This window comes from Zootoca vivipara, chromosome 5 (assembly GCF_965207765.1).
Source record: "Zootoca vivipara chromosome 5, rZooViv2.hap1.1, whole genome shotgun sequence".
Taxonomy (NCBI): domain Eukaryota; kingdom Metazoa; phylum Chordata; class Lepidosauria; order Squamata; family Lacertidae; genus Zootoca; species Zootoca vivipara.
The window spans coordinates 55,516,957-55,544,038 of NC_142588.1; the positions used below are offsets into that span (position 1 = coordinate 55,516,957).

General features: G+C 45.5%; 1 protein-coding gene across 3 annotated transcripts; it reads right to left on the reverse strand.

The window, feature by feature from the left end:
* Nucleotides 1–819: 819 nt before the first annotated feature.
* MMS19 (MMS19 cytosolic iron-sulfur assembly component) lies at nucleotides 820–27,034 on the reverse strand. 3 transcript variants are annotated; one of them, XM_088670690.1, is made up of 31 exons: nucleotides 26,898–27,034; nucleotides 19,253–19,301; nucleotides 17,012–17,112; nucleotides 15,992–16,077; nucleotides 14,940–15,014; nucleotides 13,937–14,006; nucleotides 13,716–13,844; nucleotides 13,336–13,397; nucleotides 13,087–13,173; nucleotides 11,422–11,496; nucleotides 11,074–11,151; nucleotides 10,376–10,514; nucleotides 9,890–10,044; nucleotides 9,594–9,672; nucleotides 8,594–8,719; nucleotides 8,189–8,270; nucleotides 7,170–7,267; nucleotides 6,698–6,829; nucleotides 5,736–5,891; nucleotides 5,352–5,451; nucleotides 4,874–4,976; nucleotides 4,665–4,742; nucleotides 4,367–4,493; nucleotides 4,103–4,203; nucleotides 3,969–4,025; nucleotides 3,697–3,883; nucleotides 3,278–3,360; nucleotides 2,872–3,036; nucleotides 2,720–2,779; nucleotides 2,452–2,552; nucleotides 820–1,639 (listed from the first exon to the last, which is right to left on the reverse strand). In XM_088670690.1, exons 3-31 carry the CDS (start codon nucleotides 17,082–17,084, stop codon nucleotides 1,612–1,614), a joined length of 2,892 nt encoding a protein of 963 aa, XP_088526816.1. In that variant the 5' UTR covers nucleotides 17,085–17,112; nucleotides 19,253–19,301; nucleotides 26,898–27,034; the 3' UTR covers nucleotides 820–1,611. The 3 variants fall into 3 exon arrangements, with proteins under 3 accessions (XP_088526816.1, XP_034988420.1, XP_034988419.1); XM_035132529.3 differs by lacking the exon at nucleotides 26,898–27,034 and adding an exon at nucleotides 26,642–26,770; XM_035132528.3 differs by lacking the exon at nucleotides 26,898–27,034 and adding an exon at nucleotides 23,620–24,112.
* Nucleotides 27,035–27,082: the final 48 nt, after the last annotated feature.

Consider the following 27,082-nt stretch of genomic DNA (forward strand, 5'->3'; position numbering starts at 1 on the left):
TGTCCCTACTCTTGTATATGCACCATTGCCAATTTTTCACTCTGTTGACCTCTCACCAAACTGCAGATTTCTGTAGCCCTTTCGAAGCAGCAACATGAGAAGCTGACACTACCTCTCTGTGTTCTGCCCTTCCATGTTTGTACAAATAATTTATGAGTAGTCCAGAGCTAGTGGTGCATAGTAGGATTAAGGGGGAGGGGTGCTATGCAGGACTGGTTTTGTTTGACTACCTGAAATTCAGCTATGGAGCATGTATGAAAAGCAGCCCTGAGAAGTGTATGGTGAGGGGTTCCGTTATAATAGCCATGGGACATATGCCATTAAGCACTGCTTTCTTTGCAACCATCTACTTAATAAGAGTGATTAGGCCTTCAACACAGCCCCAGGCCCCACCATTAATTCAAGTTAAGGTGTGTGTGGTCAATGGCTAGACCAGTGTTTCTCAAACCTTGATCCCAAATGATGTTGGACTACAATTCCCATCATCCCTGACCACTGATCCTGCTAGCTAGGGATGGTGGGAGTTGTAGTCCAACAACAGCTGGGGACCCAAGTTTGAGAAATGCTATTCAAGAGTAGGTACCTTGCCAGCAAAAGTCTTACACCCAGGAAGGGTAAAGCATGGACTCTCTACTACTGAGGCTTAGCTGTTTCCCAGCAGGTACAACGCGCTATGTCATGGCCAGTCATGTACTTTCATTGATTTTCAAATGCAGTTCTACTATGTTCATTAATGAGGGTTGTCACTGGAAAGACACAGCAGAGGAACTAGGGAGCTGTAACCTTTGATGCCATGTATAAAATTCAGATGGGCAGTAGTGACACTCTTTAAAAACTTTATTTGTCGAACACTTTCCAAACAAGCAAACCACCACCTCATTGCAGAATGCCACACAGGGGCCCAGGTGGATTTCTGAACTCATCTTACTCCCAAGGCAGCTGCAGCTTCACCAATTTAATACCAGTGGCTGATAATCAAGAAAGTAAACCACCAGCAGCCTGTACTTACAGAAAAAGGCATACCAGATCAGTCAGTATCTTCCTATGCTAGTTTGCTAGATTTCTCCAGCAAACTAGCATGAAAAACACCTAGACACCTAGGCTCAGCTCTTGCAACTTGTATTCAGAAATATTCTGTATCAAAGTAATTCACTGTTTGATCTTTGCATGAGAGGTGCTAAGTTCATGCAGTAGGCTTTAGTTCTATTAGCACATGAAAAATCTCTCTGTACACATACACCATTATGGCAGGAAGGTGGGGAAGCTGGACTTAATATAAGGCGAAGGCAAGGCCCTTATTTCTACTACTTCCCCACAAGAAGCACTTTTGCCAGAGGTTGTTAGCAAACAAGTTTTTATTCTTCTGGCCCCATACATACATAATATACGGGGGTCCTGCCACCTCCACTCACTACCGCACTGCAGCAGGAACAGGGGCCGGCTGTTCCTTCCTACTGAACGCTGATGTGATTAAGAAAGGGCAGTCCACAAAAAAGTCCTCTTCTGCCCAGAGCCTTGCTGGAAATCTAGGTCCCAGGACATCAAGGCCGACAGCTTACCAGGTGAGTGGGGGCAGGTGAGATTGTCAATCAGGATTTGCAGTGTGAACCTTCACCTGGCAGGTGTCCCAAGCAGAAACCTGAAGAAAAAGAACACCACAGCAGGCTTTAGCAGCAGCAAGGCATGAACAAAGGGAACCCTTTTTATTTATAAACAAATACCATTTTCATTTTTTTACAAATTTAAACACAACCTTACACCCAAATACAAAACCTACTTTTATCCTTGACTTCCCTTCCCCCTCCCATCCCTGGTTCATTTTATTAACTCTTTTCTGCTACATATTCTATTTCCCCCCATTCTCGTTTTCCCAGTTTTATATCAAAATATTTCTTACTGCTGAATTTATTCTATTACTGTTAACATTTTTATGTGTTTACAATAATTCAGATATTCTACATTTTTTCCAGTCTTCCTTATAAATTTCCCCCCACCCTGATTGCTTAGTCAGAACCCAAGTTATTAATCCAAACCTCTACGCTCAATCAAAATGGCTTCATCCCATCTGTACAAGGATATGTTATCCTACCTCCAATGTAATTACAGTGAGCCTCAAGGACAGCCGAGTCGAGCAACTACAGTCACACCTCGGGTTGAGTACGCTGTGGGTTGCGTACTTTCAGGTTGCGTACTCGGCGGACTCAGAAGTTTACTTCCGGGTTCCGCCCCGCATGCATGCGCAGAAGCATTCTGCGCAATTTGCATGTGCGCAGAAGCCCTCTATCAGCGATTTGCACACATGCTAAAGCGCCGCTCAGGTTAAGTACTTTTCGGGGTGCAAACGGCACCCAGGAATGGGTTAGGTACTTAACCCAAGGTACCACTGCACAGTGTATTAAAGTTGGTACTGTTTTTTCTACACTGTCCCCCAAGAGAAAGAGTCCTGCTCACCATTCTCCTCGTGCTGCCACAGCTTCCTTCCGCACCAGGCGCTTCTTGTCATCCAAGGGTTTGGCTAGGGCTCGAATCACCCGTGACTTGTAAGGTATCACCTGGTAGCAAGCAGAAGCCACCATCAATGAGGTTCCCACAGTTCCCATGGAGGTCTTAATACCTGTTTCTGCTAGCAACAGGAGACAAGTAGATCTTGGCACAAGTAAGGCAAATGAACTACCCTGTTGGAGCATCTGGCAAGCTATCGGGCAGATCCATTACTTACCACCGGAGTGGGGAGGGAGGCAAGTGCATGGAGGCACTGTAGCGCAGCAATGCGGATTGCCTGCAATATAAACGGTACATTTAGTCTTCCACTGACCATCCAGGAGGAAACCAGGAGTATCCAGCTGCATAAAGAGGCTACCCAGTACTCACCATAGCAGGGTTGTCTGTCAGGCTGATAAATTTGCCCACGAGTGTGTCAATGTGCAGGCTCATGACATGTGGCGCCTCGAGCAACAGCGGCTGTAGGCAGTGCAAAGTTGAGAGCTGCACCACAAGGTCAGGACACGACAGAGCTTCCAGCAGGAGAGGTAGCAACTGGGGGATAAGAGGGTAGAGTCATGGAATCAACAGAATTGTAGAGTTGGAAGTGACCCTAAGGATCATTTAGTCCAACTTCCTGCAATGCAGCTGTCCCTTACAAGGACTGAGCCGGCATCATCTGCACCATGCTCTAACCAACTGAGCTATCCTAGCTAAAAGAGGGGGGCATCATTCTTCTCCAAAATAATTCCCAAGAGTTCTTAGGGCTTGGTGCTCAGCACTGCTGCACACTCACCGTAGGCAGCTCTGTCACTAGCACTGGTTTGGGCAGGTGGTTCAGTATGTGAGACAGGCCTTTCAGGTAATTCGCCTTCACATCTAGGAAGAACAGAAGGGCAAGGCTGAGTAGGCAAGCTCACAGTTTTGAGCTCTCCTACCCAAAATCATCTCCAGAAACTCCGAGGGGTCGGGGAAGAGGAAGAAAAAGGCAAGAGGCTCGAACTGCTCCTCTTGTTGTCGAGGGTTCAAAAGCTCCTGCTGTCCAAAGAGGGCTACAAAAGGCAGGTCATGCAAGGAGTCCACAATTTCTGCAGACAAAAAAATTGCTAAAATGCTGCAGTAGCTTCTCCATTTCAATTTGACCATTATTCCAACTGTGCTCCTCCTGTTAATTCAGATGATTTCCGTAAGGAATGGGACAGAGGAAATTCTTACCAGGAGCTGCTGTGTGGAAACCCTGCACCAACTGCGGCACACACTCTGTGAAGAAGCGCTGGCGAAACATGAGGCGCACCTCAGCATGGCAGCTCTTGCCCAGCACATCTGGGGAGTCGGCCATAAGCAAGGCAAGGCCATCGCCCACCGCAGGGCCAAGGACCGTGTCCCCCAAAAGCACGAGGAGCTGTAGGGTAAAGGACAGGAGCCATTCAATGTGGTAAGGGCACAGTGGCCTTCCTGAGGGTCCCAGGCCTTTCCCAGAAGCTCACCTTGTCCGTCAGGTGTGTGGTTAGCGGGTGATAGCGTAGCAACAAAGCCTTGCTCACCTGCAGGGCAAAAATAAAGCCACATTGAGCTCTGTTTCTGGCAGACATGGGAGGGATGGGGGATGGCAGAAACTCACCCACAGCAGCAGAGTGAGGGCCTGGCTTTGATGAGAACCCTCATTCAGACCATGCTCCAACTTGTTCATGGCCAACTCCAACAGCTCATCTAATTGAGGCCCTGGAAAGGGTAAAGAGACTGACTGTTGTTCCATGCAACTTCATGCATCAGTCAAGAAGGGCATCACTTAACACAGCCCAGCTCTGAGGTTTCACAAGCCTCTGAACAACACCCCCAACCCTTCAGTCCTAGGAGAGACACAGGCTATTGCTCCATCGGTTACCTGCTGGGTGCTTGTTAACCAGTCCTGCAAAGCATTTGGCAGCAGCTGTGGCAGTGAAAGGGCAGTCACAGGAGCAGCTCAGGGCTAGCAGTTCACGTAGCAAGCGGTCTTGCTGAGGAATTGGAACCTGAAAGGAAACCAGAGCGTGGGGAGGCATGGAGGCAACAGCAGAGCTTCAAGCTGCCGGCTCCCAACATCACTTGCCTAGGGATCAGGCACACAAGGCAGGATGGGCAGATCCATTCTCTCAGCCATGAGGCAACCTCCCCCCGCCCTCCAAATCTTCCCCAGGACTCACATTCCTTGGCAGTGAGCAGACAAAGGCCATGAGGAGTGCAACAAGCCTTCTCTGGGCTGCCATCAGACACTGCCCATCCTGTAAAGGAAAAGAAATATTGTTTCCAATATCCAAAGTCTCTGGCCACATTTTCCCATATGCAGCAGCAGCAGCAGCAGCAGCAGCAGCAGCAGCAGCAGCAGCAGCAGCGCCTCACTCATACAAGATACCTGGAAGGGCTGGAAAGTGGTGGGAAAGGTGTTTCCAGGTTGGAAGGAAAGCTCTCCATCCAAGAAGAGGGGAACCACTTTGGAGACACTCTGGGCAGCCTGCCTGCCAGGAAGAAGAAACAAGAACACTGGTTTACAGCACATAATAATATAACAATTCATTATTTATATGCTGCCCATCTGACTGCGTTGCCCCAGCCACTCTGGGCAGCTTCCAACAAATTAAAACATCAAACATTAAAAACTTTCCTATACAGGGCCTCCTTCAGATGTCTTCCAAAAGTCAAGATAGTTGTTTCATTTCCTTGACATCTGACAGTAGTATAAAAACACCAAGGAGGGGAAGGGGAGACTGCCTGCACTTCTGTTCATGGAGTCATGCTAGAACCTAACCTTATCCAAAAGCACAAAGATTGTGCATCACTACTTGTCACTCTGCAGGGACAGAGATCACAGGATGGCAGCAGCTGTTACTCACTCTGGTCTTAGGTGCGTACACGCACTGCTGATGACCGATACCATGGCTGATAAGGCTTCTTCCTTCAGCAACACACTGCTTGGCAATGTATGGGAATTCTCTGAAAATAGTCACGAAAAGCGGGGGGGGGGGATAAATGTGAGGGGATGGAGACAATTCCTGGAATCCTATCAGCTCCAAGGTCTGCCTTTCAGTTTGCCACCTGCATAATGGACACCTGACAGGGACACTGAGATTGTCCCCGAGTGGGTAAAGGCCAGCCCAGCACAAGGGAAAGGTCCTTCCCTTTCTCTCAAGGTTCGAAAGTATACAGAACCCCACCTGAGCTGTGGGTACTGGCCTGGTTCGGGGAGCACAGGGTCTGTGCTCATCTCCCCACCTTACCTTGCATCGCAGCCTTGACTGCTAAGCCCACCAAGCAGGGCACCACAGCCTGGTGGAAGTACCAGTAACTCTGAGCATCTTGCTGGCACTGGAATGCCACCTGCTGCAGACTCTGGCACACAGACACCACAGAATGGGTATTTGCAGGTATACTCTCTGCAAAATAAAAAATTCAAAAGAGCATTCAGGGTGGAGGTTACCAGTTCCAAGTTTTTTTTTTTAATTACTAATACATTATCACCATGGCCATTTAAAGGCATCACATTGTGTCAGAAATGGGTTAAGGGCCAAAACAGTCAAAGACTGATGGTCCTAGGCTTCCAACAACAAGCTGTACTTCTCCCGCTAATGACAGAATTATGGGACTGTACAAACAGCTCTCTACTAACCCCTTCCATACGAACAAGGAAGCTCTGCCTTACAAGGAATCAGGCCCCTGGGTCCACCTAACTCAGAGCTGTCTACACTGACTGGCAGTGGCTCTTCAGTGTTTCAGACAGGAAGTCATGGAAACATAAATTGTAGGGTTGGAAGGGACCCTGGGGATCATCTAGTTCAACCCCCTGCCATAGCTGCCAAGTTATCCCTTTTTTCAGGGAAATTCCCTTATGCTGAATAGGCTTCCTCATGAGAAAAGGGAAAACTTGGCAGCTACGCCCCCTGCAATGCAGGAATACGCAGCTGTCCCATACAGGGATCGAACCTGCAACCTTGCCATTATCAGCACCACACTTTAACCAACTGAGGTATCCAGTCTTTTCTGGAGATGCCAGGGATTGAACCTGGGGCCTTCTCCATGTTTAGCAGATGCTCTACTACTGAGCTCCAGCCCTTCCCAATCTTACACATCCTATTAATGACACACAGGTGCTGAGCCCTTCTGTTATTGCTGTCCCAAGCACTGGGCTAGGTTCCCCGCTTCCAAAGTATCAATAGTTTACCACATACAGTTCTTACACTACCTTGCTGAATCTGCTGGAAGTGCTGCAGCAGGACTGGAACTGTTTCCCTCACTATACTAGGGTGTGTGGACACAGCTGCTAGAGCCTGCAGGCGACGTTCCTGCTGGGATGGATTGCTGTCCTCCTGAAGCTCTGAAACACCATACAGAACACAACAGCCAGTCAATGAATTTGTCCCTAGGGACAAGGCCATGGAGGCACCACCTTTTACCCCTCCACACGCACAGGGATTTGGGAATAGTTGATTCTTGGACCTGGAGCTAACCTATCAGTCTGCCCATTTGGCCTTACTCACGTTCCTCAAGGTACAGAGACTGTGCAGATACAAGTCAAAGTCCCCTGCAACGGCTCTGCCTACAATGCAGCTAGCACTCAGGGACAGACGCTGTGAACCTCTGCACAAATGCTTAGTAAAGGCAGAAAAAGAGAGGACATCCACTTCCCCACAACCCGCCCAACTTGCATGCTGTACCTGATTGCAGCCCTTCTGAGAACTTCTGAACCAAGCACTTGCTGAAGGCTTGTGGATAGAGGGGAGCCAGGCGTCCAGCCGCCTCCATAGCTACCATGCTGCAGGGATAAAGGAGTGTGCAAGGATGGGTGAACTCGTTGGTCACTCAATACCGTAAAGCAACTCACAGTCCTTTCTGTGGTAATCTAATTTTATAATTGTAATATCGAGTTGTGCGTGCATTACATTTTATAAAAATGTTCCCTTGATTACAAGAGCTCTTTGGACAAGAATGCAGTTAGACAGCGATGCAGACTGCCCAGGGTTTTGTTAAGCTCACTCCACCTGGGTTCATCTAAGAACTTATCAGAAGAGGGTGGGATTCTCACATCACTATAGAAACTATGAAAAGGTATCACTGGATCTGTTTGGGAACTGTCCTGTGACTGGCAGGTTTGGATGCACAGCACACTGAATAGGAAATGCAGGAAGGGCAGAGGAAAAGATATAGCGCTTGAAATCTTAAAACAAACAACAGGATGTTAGCAAGCTAGACATAAAAAAAAGGGATTTAGAGATTATTATACTACGAGGGACATTTTTACGGAAGAATGTTTAACTACACTATTGGGTTCAGACTGAAATGAATCTGTGCTAAGAGAATGAGGATATGCGCTCTATTCACACATTAGAACAAAGCATGATAAACCAAAGGGTGTTATAGTACAAAACTTAAGGATGAAAAAAGATCATAAAAGCAGTATCAGTAAAGCCCTTTTCTTAATTAATACACATGCAAACCTTAACAGATCAGAGTAAGACAACACCAAACAGAAGCAGAATATTGGATTAAGAAATGAGTAATTCATGAGACTGTATTAGAAACCTTGTCATTTGCCATTTACAGGTAACGAACTAAAAGAATGTAAACATTTTCAATATTTAGAAAGAGATTAAGCCCAAAGACAATTCTGGGAAGTTCAACAATGCCTGCCATTTCCCTTGCACCCACAGGGTCCAGCCTTGTTTCCACCCCTCACCTCGTCTGGGAATCGTCCTCATGCAAGATTAACTTTGTAAGGTGATCCACAAACATCTCCACATCTGAGAGGGTCAGGAGCCCTGAAACAGAAGACAGACTGAAGTCCAAAGCTTTTCCTTTCCCTAGTAGCAACACTCTGCTATCAGTGCCAGTTTTACTATATTGCATTCCACTTCCTAGAGGCTGTCTGCAGCCCATACAGTTCAAGTTATGCAAGGTGGGGTGGGACAGTACCTAATCTGATTCAAGTCCAGCTGTCTGGCTGCACACACATGATGGAAACAGGTCTGTGTGCACACTAGGTGGATCTGTAAAGGAATGCACACCAAGGGGGAAATCTCTAAACAAGCCGTAATTCTTTCCTGACTCCTGGGAGTAAGTAACCCACAGATCAACACAATACCTTGCAGTGATCCTAGAAAGGTCAGAACCCGGATGCCAACCAACTGAAGTTGCACACTGGACTCAGAAAGTGCAGAGAACACCACGGAACACAGGGAGTCTTTGAAGCAAAGCAGTGGACTCTTGTCTGCAAGGGAGAGAAACAGGCAGTGTCATGAGACTGACCATCCTGGGCACGAATCACTAGAAATTACAAGGTCCTTGGTAGGGGCACTTTACTTTCTAACCCGGAGTCTGAGAGGACTGTGATCAGAATTTAGATAGTGAGGAATGAGAAACTTCCTAAAATTCTGAGTGGTCAGCAATGGTACATGGATAAGAAAAGAACGCAGATGGATTGCTCATTAAGAGCAGTCATCCACCAAGTTTACTCAACTGCAGTCACCACGTCATCCTGCAAAAAGCATTTCTACTTGGTCACTGAAAGCCATGCTCAAAGAAGCTTTGGTTCTGGAATACTTGGCTGGGGTCCCAAATGCATTGCATTTAAAGCATTCTCATACCACTTCAAACAGTCATGGCTTCTTCCCCCAAAGAATCCTGGGAACCTTGGTTTGTTAAGGGTGCTGAGAGTTGTTAGAACAGGGATTGATTGTTAAACCACTCTGGGAATTGTAGCTCTGTGAGGGGAATATTGGTCTCCAAACAACTATCTGTTGTTTAAGGTGATATGATACTGCTTTAAAGGTGTGCTGTAGTTGGAGCCCAACTCTTTTGTGTACATTATCTAAGACTTCTCTCACCGTCCACAAGAGCTAGAATTTCTTCTGGGAAGCTATCCTGTCAAACTCTTTGTTTTTCAATTCTGTTGTCTCTGCATTTCTCTTCTCCCTATTACTGCACCCATCTCACTGCCCAACCCCCTTCCCAGACAGGCCATTGCTAAAACCCATAGATTAAGGTGACTCTTCTCTGCAAACAACTGCTCTGGGCAAGACAGGAACATTGGAAGCCCAGGATGCTGCAGAAGGCAGCACAAGAAGAATGGAGAACCATCTCACCGTCTTCCTCAGGCCCCCACTGTTGCCGCAGCTCCAAGAAACCAAGCAGCACTTCCAAGATTGTCCTGTGCTGGCTACTCTACAAGAGATCAAAAAGGGCAGAGGATGGGTTGAAGGGACTAAGACACAGAAGGAGAGACAAGTTCTGCAGGCCATTGTCCTACATGGAATTTGAGCCCAAGCATATGCCTGGGGCAGGTATATGCCACTAAACATCCCTTAATATGAGATTGCAGTTACCTAAGCCCCTTTCACTACTCTCCATCCAAGCATATTCCGCTCCCATTTGTCCTCACCTGCTCATGCTTGGTGTACTGTTCCACCAGCAAGGGAAGTACACTGTATGTGATCCGGTAATAGGCTCGCAAAGAGGCCCCTGCAGCCGCCTGCAAGAGTTTGGCACTTGGCCACACCAGCTTCATGTCAGGCTCACACAGATGGTGTCTGCAATCTGAAACAGGTAAGAACGCTTGGGAGAAACAGTATCACTCCCGATGCCACTGCAGAAATCCCAGCAAGAAATAGCACTACTTAATTCCACCAGCTTGCAAACTGCAAACAGTTTCAAAGCTTAGTGGAGAACTTGCTGCCTTCCCACAAGTCAGCTCCAGGTTCCACCCCTTCCCTCCAGTCCTGTAAGCCATGGCTGTAATAGCATGAGGAGATATTTTTCCCTTGGGGAAGTGGTCATTTCCTCCAAGCAGCAGTTTATGAATTAGAAATGGAAGGTCTTTCACAAGACTGGAAAGATGCTAGAAAAGGGATGTTGCTCCAAAGGTTACCTTGCAGAATGCTTGTAAGGAAGGAATCTAAAAGATCCTCATCATCAGAACTGAGCACCAAGCGGGACAGACATGTTGACAGAGCACGCAAAGCAGACAGACCTTCTGCTTCAATCTTCTCACTTGCTGTCTGGAACACCTGTTGAGGAGCAGGAGGAGAATCAGCTGTACAGTGCAGACAATCCTGCAAAGAATCCAGTCAGTGATCCTGCAATCCAGCAAGTAATCCAGTGATCCAGCCAGTGATCATACTGGTAATGAATGGGGGAGAGGATTACAGGTCCGTCAAATATTACAACAGATAATTCATTGTAATGAAACTACTGTATTGGCACAAATATATGCCGCACACAAATATAAGCCACACCTTTAAAATTCAAGGGGGAAAGGGGGGGTACCTGAATATAAGCCACTCCCTTAAAATTCCGCAGGCACTCACATCCCTTCCGTTTTACTGAATATCTGTTTCAGCAGCAATATCGCAAAAGGCAATTTTTGTAAGGTCACGAATTTAAATTTAAACCACACTTTAACTTTTCACGGTCGGAATTTAGAAAAAAAGTGAGGCTTATATTCAGGCCAATACGGTATATAATGTTTCAAGCAGTCCCCAGACACAGAGAGCAGGAACAATGTGATGGATGCACTTTCACAGGACACCAGAACCACCTCGCTTTGGGAATCGTCACTCCTCTCACCTCCCTGCGCAGGGACGACCAAAGGCTGGGTAGGAACTCCTTCAGCTCCTTCTCCCCATAGATCATGCAGGCAGCATTCTGCAAAAGAAAGAAAGGTGGGGGTGGGTGGGGGTGAGAGTCAGACACGAGTCATCAGGGGTGTGTTGTTAATTTGCAGTCAAGATGCTGCATTACCTAGAAGCAGCACCAGAGCCACCTGCCACCCCTTAAATCAGCTTGAAGGGCACATAAATCCCAGTGCAGGGGAAAGAGAAAACTGCAGGCTTGCTTTGAGAAAAGCTGCAGGAGCAGAGAGGGCTGCATGGCAACCTACTGCGGAGCCTTGATACCTTTGCTCAGGGCTCTTACCAGGGTTTGCAGGGAGTCCAGCTTGGCACTTTGTACGTCAGAGTCCATTTTCTCAATGAGCAACGGGATCAGGAACTGTAAGGAGAGATGATCCTGGAAATCTCAATATACTTTGCTCAGCATAATATTATTATACCTCAGAAGATCAGACCAGAGCCCAAACAAGCAGGCCTCACAAATCAATGTAAAACCCATAAAAAGAGCACAATGCAATACTCCCCACCGACACTACCTTGCTAGTGACCGGGTATTTGTGTTCGAATACTGGACAGTCTGCTATCACCTTAGCCAAAGAGTGCTGCTATTTGTGTGAGCGGGAGGGGAGTGTCCATCATTGTAGAGGGTCTAGATTCACTCATGCAGGCAGGAAGCTACCACTGGTGGTTTTGCTGGCAGTAGCCACTAGAAAGCTCTGAGAGGATCATCAGGCTCTAAGCTGCACCTGACTGGAGCTGGTGTAGCAAAAAATCAGGAAAAAACACTCCCCACCTTTTGCCTGGCAGGGCTTTGGATATGATGCTCAGGTGCCCACTGCTGCCGGGCCAGAGTTAAGATTGCTCTGGGAGTTTCATAACTTTCTGACTTTATTCTAATTCTATGAGGGGCAAAATATACCTACCACAGCAGCAATTTGTGTAGCATACGGGCCATTTCAGAGAGCCATTAATCCCAGCTTTTTAAAAAATAAAGAAGAATTTAATTCGTCCCGCAAGTCGCTTCGTATAGCGAAAATTTCGTTTTGCGAAGCGGCTCCCATTGAAGTACGGTTTCCCATAGGGTGCCTCGCAAGACAAAAAAAATAATTCATCTTGCGAGGCACCCTATGGGACGGAAAAAATTCATATTGCGAAGCGCGCCATAGGAAACTTTGTCTTGCGGGTCTCCATTGAAATCGCAAAATGCTTTCGTTTTGCGAGTTTTTCGTCTTGTGAGGCATTCGTCTAGCGAGGTACCACTGTATTTATTTATATCTATAAATCAATCTCTCTGTCCAAAGTCTGATGGTAGTAGCAGTTTGAAAGATCAGTGTTGGGAAATGCAAAGGGACCGGAGTAAATATACTCCCCAACTCATATATCTGCAATAGACTGAAGTCTCAAAGTTAAGGGTAAAATTATCTCTACAATATGCTTGTTCTGTGATTAAATGCGTTGGCTTATCCTAACGAAGGCTCTGACAATGTGATGCTCCCATCAAGAGAAGAAGGAAATTTCACCTTACAACTTCTTTGGCCCTTCAAAAATCTTGTCAAGAGCAGCATGAGAGGTGGCGCAAGGGGGAGGGAAGATCTGCAATCAATGTCCCCTTCCACAACATCTTCTGTTGATGAGGAACTATTATAAATGGCTGCATCATGGGCCCCAGTAAGGGAAGTTTTTAATGTTTGATGTTTTATTGTGCTTTTAATTCTGTTGGGAGCTGCTCAGAGTGGCTGAGGAAACTCAGCCAGATGGGCAGGGTATGGATGGATGTATGTATGTACAGTATGTATGTATAAATTAATAATAATAATAATAATAATAATAATATGTCCACCCCAACTCTGTCAATGGATTATTGCTCAACATAGTATATCAGGATGGGAACCAACTCTGCTACAGGGTCTCAGGAAGAACCCACAGGGCATAGAAAACAGACTTCAGCCATGATACACAACGGCCCTACCTCAGCAAAAATGGGAGTGGAGGTCAGCACTGCCCGCAGGCTGATGATCAAGTCTTCCCTCTGGATTCCATGAGGATCATTGGAGGGCTGGAACAGAAGCAAAATGGAAAGATTTAGACATTAATGTGCTGAATAAACCCATCTCCATATGGACACCCCCAGTTCCAGGCATTACACAAACTATCCTGCTCCAACACCCATATCCAAGCATTGTGAAGGAGGGACAAAGCACCAGATTTACTCACTCACAGGGGTAAAGTCGATGGGGAAGTAGCAGGAAGTCACCTCAAACAACTCCTCTGTGAAGGGCCCTGAGAGGTGAAGACAGCAGTATGACCAAAACAGTCAGTCATAAGTCTGCACACGGACTATTTATTTACATCCTATTTAGTGCTACCATTCTCACAGGCCACAAATTGAGAGATAGAAAGAGAAAGGGAGTAGTCCATGGCCTCAACAGCAGGTATAACCTGTGGTTCTATGTTCAATGATTCCAAAGCTATGCACGCTTTAACAAGCTCCCCGTGCAGCCTGCATCCTCACACACCGCAGGCATGATCAGAAGTTTAACCAATCAACCAACCGCTTCCAACATGGGCTTCCCCACACTGACAAGGACTTGGACATACCCAATGCATAGCCTTTCACAATGATGTCGCGTACGATCTGGAAGGCTTTTAACAGGTTGCGTGGGTCCTTCTCTCCATCCATCACCTGGATGAACCCGAAGGTGAAATCGGCACCCAGACCTTTCAGTTCTGCAGGGGAAAAGCAGCAGGTAAGGAAATTCCCAGGGTTTTCCAGCAGGGTGTCCGACTCAGCCCCTTCCACAGCCAGCCATCCATCTCACCTGCCTCTCGAGTGCTCATGAAGTTAGTAATGATACTGTAGATTGTATGGCGATCCGCTTGCAGCAAAGACTGGAAGATAAGAAAAGCAGAGCTGGGAAATAAAGCAGTATTACGTGAACCTGTTCCAAGCCTTAGAGATTTATGTTTTTGTTATGATCCTCTCCAGTTCATGTTATCATAGTCTGGTCTGTAGATTTGGGTGCCTAATTTGCCTTCCATAACATCCTCTCTATCTTTATTTTTAGTCTTGCTGAGAGCAGCTCCAATTCCCTTAATGTCCCATGTGAAAATCAAGATACAGTATACACATTCACATCGGAACTAGAGGCATTTCACAGCAGAATTTGCATACATTACCACACACACAGGATACATGTGTCCACTCCTTTTATATTTAATTACTCAAGGCTCAGAGAAGTTGCCACAATCTCATCTTGTCCACCCACCCAACTACTCTTTCAAATAAGGTTATTAATAAGGGCAGTGGGGAGTAGATAAAGAATGGCAGCTAATATAGTTACTTGCCAAAGGCAACTTAACGTCAAGATAAATTTGAACCTATATCCAGCTCTGGTGCAATATTCCCCCAGGTTGTGTTTCATAGTTTTATTTATTTATTTAATAAACTATTTCTAGCCTGTCTTTCTAGGCAATGGACATCTAAGATGACTTACAACAATGGCCCATTACAAAATATCAGTAATACAGCCATAAAATGATCAAGTCTCAGATTTCCTAATATCGTTTAGACAGTGTCAAAGAGCAGGGGAGATGATTCTCAGAACTTCTGCCATGACCCAGTGCTTCAATTCTCTTGACAGCAAGAAAATATTGATGAGCAGGTCTTTGCTGTCTATTGTCCACCAAGAGGGACCACATGAAGTACGTACAGGATACTTCAGGAATAAGTTTAATAATAATAATGAGAACAGAAAGGCCAAAGCATGGATGTGGAACGCAAAGGCAAAATTTAGAGTATTTATCAGGGCTTCTCACACTTACCTGGACATGAACCTCCTGGAAAATGGCTTTGAGAACAGACACTGCCAGGCCTGGAGCCAACGCCACACACATACTCTAGAGACAAGGAAAGTAATGGTAACAACTCAGAACCCATCTACATGTAAGAATGGCTGCCGGTTAGCATGCTTAAGGCCTCAGACTGCCCTGTATGGCATATTAACAGTCAGTGCAATGGAAACAAAGAAAAGGAGTCCATCATTTAATCAGTGTGAGAATGACCCAATCATTAAGAGAGAAAGGGGGGAAATTCACTGTTAATTAATCCCTATAAGGGACGCGGGTGGTGCTGTGGGTTAAACCACAGAGCCTAGGGCTTGCTGATCAGAAGGTCAGCGGTTCGAATCCCCGCGACGGGGTGAGCTTCCCTTGCTCGGTCTCAGCTCCTGCCAACCTAGCAGTTCAAAAGCAACTCAAAGTGCAAGTAGATAAATAGGTACCGCTACAGCAGGAAGGTAAATGGCATTTCTGTGTGCTGCTCTGGTTCGCCAGAAGCGGCTTTGTCATGCTGGCCACATGACCTGGAAGCTGTACGCCGGCTCCCTCGGCCAATAACGCGAGGTGAGCGCTGCAACCCCAGTTGGTCCCTTTACCTTTATCTAATCCCTATAAATCCCAAGTGGATTCAGAAAAGATTATTTCTACACCAGCACCTACTACCTTAATCAGCCTGTCTTGTAGCAGCTTTCAATGGTCTCTGTTAAATGAGCCAGAGCTGTCAATCTACTATCCTTGGGGAACCTTAATTTTTTACCACTGAGCAGATGAAGAGACAGTGTCCCCAGTTTTGCCACAGATTGCTATCACTTGATTATTTCTGCAAGGCTTCTTATAAAAATTATTTGCTTTTTCGTAATAATCTTATCAGGTGATCCATTCTGTATTTCTGTTTCTTTAATATATTTTGCTCCGATTTTATTGTGTTGTGTTTTGGTTTTAACCAAGATCTAGGGCACTACATACATATACTTTTATATTAAGTTGCAAAACAGAAATGAATAAACGAGAATGACTACCATGAAAAAAATTCTCACCAGAGCTTTGAGTCCCTGCAGCACAGAAGAAATGACCAGGTGATGATCTTTCAGCCGGTTCTCATAGAACAAGACCAGGTGGGACACTGGAACAGAAAAGCATTATCAGAAACTAGGGCTATGGTGGTAGCTGGGCTTAGCTACCACAAATAGAGATCCATGGGGCAAATTGGCATCCACATCCACCTCAGCAGATTTGAAAGGATGAAGGAAAATGCAGAATCATTACAGGTCACTTGGCAATACAGGCATTCTCCCCCTACTCTTGGCTCCTCAGACCTATTTTAAAAAATTCATCTGATGACCGATAAGTGGTTGCACACAAACATAAAATACCTAGCACTATGACCAAAGAAACAGCAAGAGGACATTCTGAAAGGGAAACTGCAAGCTAACTGAACACTTAAGATCTCCCATCTCATAGGACATTCTTTGGTGCAGAACCATATCTCAGACTGCCTCTAATCATGTGTTCTTGGGATTGCAGATATTATTATGATTATTGAAAGTTAACAATGCTACCCACATAGCTCTGGACCACAGCATGGTAAAGAGGTCCCTGTGAAGCCACTTAGTGATGGGCACTGCCAAGGGTCTGAAACTAGCTTATACACATTTGGGAAAACTCAGGCAGGAGTCTCAGTATTCCAGGAGAGTCATACCATTAAGTCAAGCCCTCCCTCTCTGTGTCACCCTAAAATCCATAATCCTCTTGAAAGTACAAAATACATTACTCCTTACTGCTTCAGTAAGGCATTGCCTTCCATCTTCACTCTCTTCCAAACATTTAACCGCTTTCTAACAGAAAGTTAGAGCTTTCAATAAACCTGAGTTCACCCCAGTTACTCAACGAAGAAGCATATGGCGTGTCAAAAACCACTGAGTCATTGACTCCTGCCTGCCTAACCTCCTGCTGCTAATCACTACCCTCGGGCATGATCCCTTGAATGCTGAGGCCAGCTCCTGAAGCAGCACTCTCCATGGTTGCAAAAGAGTGAGGACTGAGCCCATATGTCTTACCTTCCTGCTCTTGAAGGAGGGAGTAGCATTGCAGGAGGACTTCAGAAAGCGTTTGGATGCCCTGTGCACGCATCCGAGGATCTGCATTCTTAAGAGGAGACCTGTATTTACAGACACAAAATGAAGATTTTACAGGCCATAGAAGGAAGAGAAGACAGTGAAATATGTTGTTTCAGCGAGTTTGGCGGGGGGGCAATGAGAGACAGTATTCTGATTTAATTTGATGATTCAGTTAAGTGATCAGCTTCCCTTCCTTTTGATCGGGGCTTCATAAGTTATGAGCCAACATAAAAGTGATTAGGAGAAAAAAGGCTGTAGCTCAGTGGAAGAGCACTTGCTGTGCAAGCAGAAGGTCCCAGGTTCAATCCCCAGCTTCTCCAGGTAAGCCTGGGAAAAACTCCCTGCCTGAAACCCCAGAAAGCCAATGCCAGTCACTGTCAACAAAACTGGGCTAGATGGACCAATGATCTGACGCTGTCCAAGGCAGATTCCTATGTCCCTACATTATGTGTTTGGCTTCCTCCCTTTTGTCCAGGGCGTCATGATTTATTGGCTGGTTTGGGCTAGTTTAGCTTTAGGGAAATAGAGCCTAGGCCCCACCAGGCTCACATGCTCCATCATCTGACCATCGTCTGGGCAACAGGAGTTCAGAAGCTTTGGCTTCTCTTCTTGATTAACTACAAGCTCGCTGCACCGCTTAAACCTTGACAAACTGTGGTTAATCTACACTGTGAGAAGTGGAAACAAGCCAGCTTCAAATCAGTTAATGAAGTTGGCTTGTTTTCACTAACTATTAGATTACCTACAGTTTTGGGTTCACATGACATACTAAACCATGATTAATCTAAAACTGAAGTGAAAGTTTTCAATCAAGTGGTGATTGTGCTGAATGAGGCATGGGGAGCAGGTAGTGTGAAGTCTGTGGGGAGGCTAGGCTCAATCTAAATTGATATGCTTATTTATTTTTAATTTGTACTTATAGCCATTCACCGAATGGCCCCAAAAGTATCGCAATTAAAGCAATATATGAATGCAACCTATGACTTGGATTTTGTAGCCAACCACTTTGTCATGGTAGCCTGTGCTGATGTCTAACCCTGCCACAATATGCTCAGCATCAGCTCCTGGCACATTACTGCCAATGGAAGATTGCTATACAGTTTAAGGTAGGGATCAGGAAGCTGGGGCCTTCTAGATGTTCTAAGACCTCAGCGCCTACCAGTCTCAGCCAGGATGGTCCATGGTCAGGGATGATGAAGGCTGCTGTGGTCCAACAACACTGGATGGCCACAGGCTCCCTATGCCTGTTTTAAATTCCAAGGAATTCAAGGTTGGTGGGAACCACAATAATGAACCCAAAGTACAAATTAAATTAATGGTTAAAATGCTTCTGCACTATCTGAGATATATACACAAAGAACAATGTTTGCAGTTGTTTAAAGAACACTGACGTGTCAATATATTCCTCTTTGCTCTGTTCTGGTCCACCACATAGGTGCTCTTCACTCAACAGACTGCTTCCTTGCAATGAGCAATGACTACATCTGGCAGTCTGACCATCAGGATAAGAAAGGGAGTTTTCATTTTTCCTTCAGGCTGATTCCCACCAGAGCAATCTACTCATGTCAGGAATGTGAAGTGAGTGTGGAGGGAGAGCATTTGAGAGAATAACTACTTGTCTAGTAAATCTGTGGCCAAGGTAAAATTTAACCAATGATTTCCTGGCTTGCAATCCAAATTTAACCTCTATGCTACATTGAGAGGAGGGCTCATCACCACCATTTAACGTAGCTACCAGCCTAGGCCAAACATCTACCCATAAGAGTGCCCTGCAGTTTATCTGGTTGGCTAAATGGAGGCGCTAGCAACTGCTCTGCCAACAATATGTACACCTAACTGCCATGGAGGCACTCTCCTCCCAGATTGCTAGGGAAATACTGGGAAGACCTGAAAGCATGTAGCCCAAAACCTTGAGTTACTCATCCCAATGTCAGGGTAGCAAAGTTTCAGGATACCCTAATCATGTAAGTCATTTTATCTGAATTGAATTTTGCCCAGCGTGGACAAAGGGCATCCATCAGGCAGGCATTAAGCATTGAACAACAGAATTATAATGTTGTTGCAGTAGTCCAAAGAGTCATCCTGGACACCGGCATACATACATACATACATACATACATACATACATACATACATACATACATCCCAGAGCAGTAAGCTGTTGCACAATCTTCTACTTACCCCAAGTTTTCAACTACATCTAAGATGGTGCAGGTCCCAGCTTTTACTCCTAAGAAAAAGGAAGTATCAAAAGGTTAAATCACGATAGGTAGATTGTTACACCAAACTAAACAGCACTTCTTAAAACAAATTTAGACATGGGAATCCAAGTTTCAGGTACAGTGCAACTTGCCTTTCATGTTTGCACAGCTCAGAGGCAGAGCACGTGATCTGCATACAGAAGGTCCCAAATTTCCTTCCAGTTAAATGGACCTTTTGCTTGAGACCTCCGCTCAGAGTATGGAGCAATGGCTCAATTGGTATAAGGCAGTTTCTTATACTTCTTATCACAAATTGAAAACCATTTAATCTACAGGAAAAGGAGTGGGAAGCTGCATTTGCCCTCCACTTCTCTGCTTCCCCACTACAGTGCTCTTCCCCCACCACAAGCAAGAAACACAGTGCTAGTCTGCCTGTCCTAGTCTTTTGAAAATTGAAGGGTTAACTAAGATTCCTTGCAGTGCTTCTTCCAGCCAGGAAAATGATAGCCAAGAAGCATACTGTCTCTCTAGGCCAGCGGTAGATACCCATGTGGTCTCCAAATGTTCTAGACTAAAATTCCCATCACCCCTACCTAACCATTAGGCATGCTGGATGGGACAGATGGAATCCAGAAATTTTAGGAAGTGTCAGGGTGCCTACCCCTCTAGGCCCTTAATGAGACAGGCAACTTTTCCCAACTTTTTGTAAAGAGGTCTAATTGCAAAAGTGAATGGGCAAAGGAACATCAGTTCTCAAGCTAGTACTGACACATCTCTGAGATACTGTGCAGTTCATTTAATTTACCGGTATATGCCTTGGACCAAGTAAGACTTTAATTAAGCAGGTGCTCATACAGCTACCTAAAAGCTTATTGAGTGCTACAGAAATCACAAAGACAGCATACAGAAGAAGAGCAACAACTGCCGGCAGTGAGCAAGGCACAGTTGACTTAGTCAGCTTTTCGTCTGGAGATGGTGCATTCTCCAGGGAAAGTAGCCTGCCAGATCACTATTGAAACAGCCTCTTACACAAGCAAACATGCATGTGTTTGTACACACCTATCTGAAAGACTGGGATACACAGGTGACTCAAGGCAAACATTGCTTAACCCTGTCCCTAACCCTAAACAGAGGCATAATATACTTTGTTTTTACACCAGAGGAAAAAGCACCGGTCAGCTTCTGTCCTAATCAACCCTGTGATTGCCAGTTCATGGGTAGCTGCCCTCCTTTGCTCAATTCACTTGAGCACTCACCTGCATTCCCAGTGACAAAGAGGAATGGGCACCTGTCATTATACTGCACTGTGTTGCTGCATCCTTGCTGGCAACTCCAAACATGAGGACTTTGCATCCCTGCAGGAGTCCAGGAGCTGTGAGTTGGCACATCGGGAGAGCCCTTATCGCAAAGGGCTGTAATGAGCCTGAAAAGGCAGTGGCTGCTTGGGTCTGTGGAGCTGTATGTCTTTGCTACTTGAGTGCTCACTTAAGGACAACAGCTGCTTTACCTCAGATTATGGCTGTGATGATAAACACACTTATTAGGAAGTAAACCCCAATGAGACTTATTTCTGGGTAAAGTTGCTTAAAATTACACTATATAGCCAATACATTTTATATCCAAATTTCAAATGACTTTAGTCATCTGCTCCCCTAGTGACATTATGTATGTATGTATGTATGTATGTATGTATGTATGTATGTATGTATCTCTGGGCCATTTGCCCATGTTGCACAGACAGCTTAATTTGTAGAGTTGCACAATACATTTTAAATGATGCAAAATTTCATCCAGACGCAGATTTATTTATTTCATAACATTTATATAACACTTGATGTCAGAAAAATCTCAAAGTGGTTTACAAAAAGAAGTTCTAGCACTCAAATTTTAAACTGCCACCCACATTTAACAAATTTCAATGTTTAAATTGAATTTTGAAAACTTATTTTAAATTATTCCAAAGTTCAAGTTCAGAAACTGCAAAGAAGCCAGTGGCAACCATCCCATCCCTGCTGAGTAGTTCTCAAACTACCTCATTAGCAGTGGGGAGAGCTGTCCAGCAGCCTCCTTCATTTTCCCTAGATAAAGGCATGAAACAACCTGTCGCTTGAAAATACTATCTCTCTTGCAATTAGAATGGGGAGGTGGGAGGAGACAGCATGGGAGTACAGAATATCTTCAGTCAAGTTTGGCACAATTTGTTAAAACAGCTGATAGAGTACTGAAAGACCAGTGTGAATGAACCAATTATAAATCCTGCATTCTATTCTTTTCATCAGCATCTCACTCTCAAAAGTACAAGGCGTACTAATTAAAGAGCTGCAAGATTTATTTTCTTAGGAAGCTGTTCTGAAAGCCAGGAGAACCATATTTCCAAGAACACCTCTCTATACTTGAAGGCTGGTCCAGAACCTAATTTGGAGAGCGTGTGTTGCTTAAAAGGAAGGTTGTTTAAAAGTTACTGCACTCCTGTCCTCTTCTCAGCTGTATCTGGGGCAAGTTCAGATGTGTTAACTATGTTCAGTATATCATTATTCCCAAAGTAAAGTTGGTGTCCCATATGCATATATATTGGATGCCAAAATGAGCCCAAAGAGAAGGTAGTGACAGGTTCTTATAGACTGGGGGACCCTGAGATATGCAAGACAATACTGGGTTTGTCTTTAGAGATTCTCAGTTCTTCCAAAACACAAGCAGGGTTCAAGGGCCGCACATGCACACTGCCCCCATGCTGTTCTGCAACACTGGCAACAGAAAGCAGCACACAGAAACACAATGCCCTCAGCTTCTGGAGTTAGGAATTAACTGAAGATCTATCTGTGCAAGCTAGTTTCCTGGTTCATGAAGTTGGGATAAATAGTACAAACATCTAAATGCAGATGACATCTACATGTGGATGTCATCCAATTCACACAGTTCCTGGTCCAGTGAGAGCTAAGAGATATCCATGTGGATCATTGTTTCCATACACAGATTTCCTTAGTTAGGTCAGGATGAGGAAGCATGGTTGATTGACAAGAGAAAAGTTTAAAACTTCACTCTTTGCCCTTCCATCTTCTTCTATTTCCATGAATGTTTTTCAGAAGGCCACAGTGAGTATTTAAATGAAAACAATGTATTTAGTTTGTTTTTTGGTCTTTATTTATATTGCATGCCTTACCATAATAATTTTGTTGCAGGTCTACACTTGCAATACCTATTATGAACCTCACCAATGCTGCTAAAGTTTGCAGCATTGGCAAAAGCTGTAGCTGTGCTACAAACAGCCTTACAAGTACAAATAAAGTGAAGTCATTTTCAACAGCATATCAGAAACTAACACCCACTCACCCCTCAGAAATCTAGGAGTCCTGAGTTCCAGAACTCACAGAGTTACAGTATATGGGTTAACTTGCCTTCGTGTGGAAACATGGTAAAGCAGCTACATCATGATGAATTCCCAAGTGGCTACCACACCACAAATAGTCATCTGAATTATGATAAACCATCTATATTTTCTTATAAAACATTAAGTAAACAAGCCAGTGTTTCCAGGAAGAAAAGTATGCCTCTTCATGATGATGGAAACTCAAGAACACTTCAAAATCCTTTAACAGTCTTTAAATGATTCGGTCTTCTCTTGTATTTTTAAGGTAGCTTGGGTGATTAAGGGTTAGGTTTCCCTATCTTTTCATAATTTTACAGTACAGGCAAAGGAAATGGATTAATAAATGGTAGAAAAGAAGAGGTCAAGGAAACAGGAAATTATATTGAGTATGCCCAGGTGCACAGGCTCTCCGTTGATCTGATCCCCTGGAAAAGTACATTCCTGAAAACACATATGGTTTTATCTCTAGCCAGCCTTGCCCACAGCAGCCTCCTCATAACCCAACCTCAACACAAGCGTCCAGCTCATTATCGTCTCTGAAATAATCTTCAGGAGGCGAAACAGCTCGTTACTTTGCCCCTAATTAATGCCGTGAGTCACACTGCCTCGCCCGATCAACACCCTGCATGCGCCCACCCGACTAGCCCTAGTAAATGCCAGTACGCCTTATCCCGATGTGGGTGGATGGAATGAAGTTAGGCAGAGGCACTCTGCACACGCCCAGAGAATCTCGTTTGCATTCCTTTACACACTCCCCCGAATGAATTCCGATCCTGAGCACAAATCCAACTGGGCGATCTTTCTCCCTGACACTAGAGCTCTCCTCTTCTTCCTCCTCCCTCCGTCCCCACAGGCTCCTGACCACCCCTCGAACCGCCGCTTCGGTTCCTCTCTCGCCCAGCCCGCGGCACTGCTGGAGCCCGCCTCCTGCTCCCCGGCCCTGGCCTTTGCCCCCCCCCCCGCCCCATCCCCACACGCACCTTCCGCCGCCTCTCTGGCCGCGCCTTCCCGCTCCCAGCCCGGCAACAGGGACGCGTCCGCCCCCAGGTCCACCTCAGCCCCTCCGGCCGCCATGATAAAGCGAATAGCAAGGCAGGCGAGAAGCGCACAGCGCGCGTGCGCGTCCCCTCTGTCACGTGTGAAAACGACAGGGGCAAAGCGGGCATCACGTGGCAAGAGGGAACTCTATCAACGGGCGCAGTTCGCGGGGAGGGCCGTGAAAAAGCAGGGGCGCAGCCCGAAGGGAGGTGGTGGGCAGGCCTGCCAAAGGTCAGGGCGGGCGCCTTAGGCCGGGTCACGGAAGGGGTGGGTTTTGCTTTGCGTTAAGAGGGCGCGCAACACGCAGGAAGCCGGGAAGCGCAGAAGTGAAGCTCGATGCGGCTTCACACAACCATTCCTCCGATGCCAACAGGCTTCCACGCGCTCGAAGGAGGGGGAGGAGAGCGCCGCGTTGCGTCTGCTGGAGACTAGCCTGTGGACAGAGGCTCTTCATTCTCGGAATGCCATCCCTGGATATACAAAGAATGCCACACGCACTTTATGATTTTGTTACTAGAAACGGCGCTTAGTGTTAAAGATGCAGGCTTGTTTTCCATTTGCTTTGTTTGTTGTTTAGTCATTTAGTCGTGTCCGACTCTTCGTGATCCCATGGACCATAGCACGCCAGGCACTCCATTTGCTTTAGGAGGCCTAAAAATACCAGGCAATTGGGCAAAACACGTGCATCCAAGGAAGGAAACACTCAGACCTCTGGTTTCAGTGAGGAAATCGTTTTAGCGATCCACGCTCCAAGTATAAATTATGGCAGCGGTTCTCACATGTATCCGCCCACCTACCCGCGAACTGCAGTGCACTTGGAGGAGGAATCCAGTGATCAGGACAGGAATCATTGTGGTTTGGTGTTAGTGGTGGAATGAATAGATCTCTGCACCCCGCTCCACCTATTTATCTTTCAGAAGTCTGCTGTCTTTGCTGGTTATCATTGCCACCTTCATAAAGAAGTCCCATCTCCAGTGCTAAAGAATGAACAATTGTTGTACATTTCCAGTACATTTAACGCTTAGCTTACAGTGTGCAAATGGTTAGGGTATTTTTCAGTAGGATAAATAGGCACATCTAATCTTTTCCCCTGAGCAAAGGTCAAAGAAAGCTTGCCCTCTGAACTAATGCAAAGCACCAACACTAATGTTGTTCCAGCATTTACTAAAAACTAATTAATTTTCTCAGGCCTTTGCTGGCTATTTATATACGGCAGTTTTATTTTAAAGTTATGTCTGCCCTGGCCTATCAACTGCTGCTTTATTTTATATTGTAATGCATTTTCATGTATTTTTAAAAAATGTACACCATCTTGTGGTTTCAAATTAAAAACAGCATGTAAAGATTTTAAATAAATAAGGACATTTGTTGCTTTTAAAATACATTATAGTATCCTTTTCTACAACAAAACAGTGCTTATTCCCAAGCAAATGTATTCTGCAGCAGGGCAAAACACTATTCCTATAGTTATGATGGTGCTATGATTTAAGTGCTCAAGTTTTCAAAAAGCAAAACTCTGCATGCTCTTTTTTATTTCTTTTTAGTATCTGGATTAGCAAAGTTTTCTCTCTCTTGCTTCAACATTATAGCAGTTACAGGTAGGTAGCCATGTGGGTCTGACGTAGTCAAAACAAAAAATAAAAAAATTCTTTCCAGTAGCACCTTAGAGACCTTCTTCAGTGTGCATGCACATGAAAGCTCATATCTATGACAAACTTAGTTGGTCTCTAAGGTGCTACTGGAAGGATTTTTTTTATCATAGCAGTTGTAAGGCATTGATGGCAGTTGGGGTGAGAAGAGGCATGTTAATTGTGTACTTCAACTGAGGTATACACACAACTATCTAAACCACACACACAACTCACACATACTTCAGAAAGGTCATTAAGTCCAAAAGGTCTAAAATTACCTAGCTCCACCACTCGCCAACACAGCGTTACCTTCAAAGGAAGAGTTATGAGATAAGAGATATAATGGAAGAAGTAGGATAGGTATGACACATATCCAGCACTCTTGATGGGACTAACAGCCTGAAAAAGCGACACCTGGATTTGACCCCATTTGGGGTTGGCCAGAATGGTAATTGACACCAGAGATCAGAACAAAATCCTGAACTTGCCATGTCTTCTCTTCATAGCATCCAGCATTATTATGTAACCATGGTCAGCTTTCCCAGTGGACACCTCTGCCGCACTAAGCTGGCTTCCCAGTGATAATCAAGGCCTAAAGGTCTGAGAGAGCATTAGTTCTATCACCCCTCAAAAGCAGATACACAGAACCTCTCCCCCCGCCAGGCTGTAGCTATCTACATCGTTCAACTAATACTAAATTATCGTTAATATGTACATTAATATAACACGCTGCTTTACAGAGTAATAAAAATAAAGGTGCACCGTTCACCAATGTATTTCCCCAGTCCCATCATGAAAATAGGGGGCTGAGGGTTGAAAAGCTTCATAAAAAAGGCAGGTCTTTTTAAAACAAAAATAACTGAGGGATTGGAAGGAAGGAAGGTGGCTCCCGTTCATATTTTGAAAGGGAGTCTTATGCATCCAGGGCAAAGGCGAGTCTCTTCCACTGCCCATAGGGTAGACTGCCATGTCAGTCTTGCTAAATCCAACTCCCTTTCAGTACAACAACAACATCGCCTTTACATATTATTGCTGGGCAAGCTGGCTCCTCCGCAAGGTAACAGGACTTTGGGATGCCAACCCCAGCAGGGCCATCTGACTGCTCTGGCATTTGTTGGCATATAAAGAGCCAGCCTTTGCAAATTATTATTATTAATAATAATTTCATTTCTATGCTGCTTTATATTTTTAAGAAAAAAATCTCAAAGCGGTTTACAGAATATTAAAACAATAAAACAATCTGAAGAAAGTCAAATATAGAGTATACAGTCAAAGCAACATAATTAGCAGAAAACTAAAATATTATCCTAAAGATTTCAAAATAAAACATTACAAATCTGGCTGCCCTAAATTGGGCCTGGAGGTCGCGCCTCGTGAGAGTTCTAGGAGGCAACTGAGGAGCAGCCGTGCGCTACGAGCCCAGGCCAGCTCCCGCTGCTCCCGCTGTCGGGGGCGCTGGCCCTGCTCGCTTTCTCCCGCCCCCGCCCCCTGCAGCGTGGTAGCCCGGGTCACGGACAATCCTCTTCCTGGGGCTGGCAGAGAGAGGGCGGAGTGGAGGCCGGGCTCCTGCCGCCGAGTCACATGCTCACCTGGAGAAGGAGGAGGAGCTCGAAGTGTCTCCCAGGGCCGGGGGATCCTCCCCGGCTCAGATCCCCAGCTCTTCGCGGAGTAGCGGCTGCAGCAGCGGCGAAGGCAGTGGCGGCGGCGGCGTCAGGCATAGGAGCCGCTGGGCCGGCCTGGGCTGGATCCAACCCGAGAGGGCAGCAGACCTTAA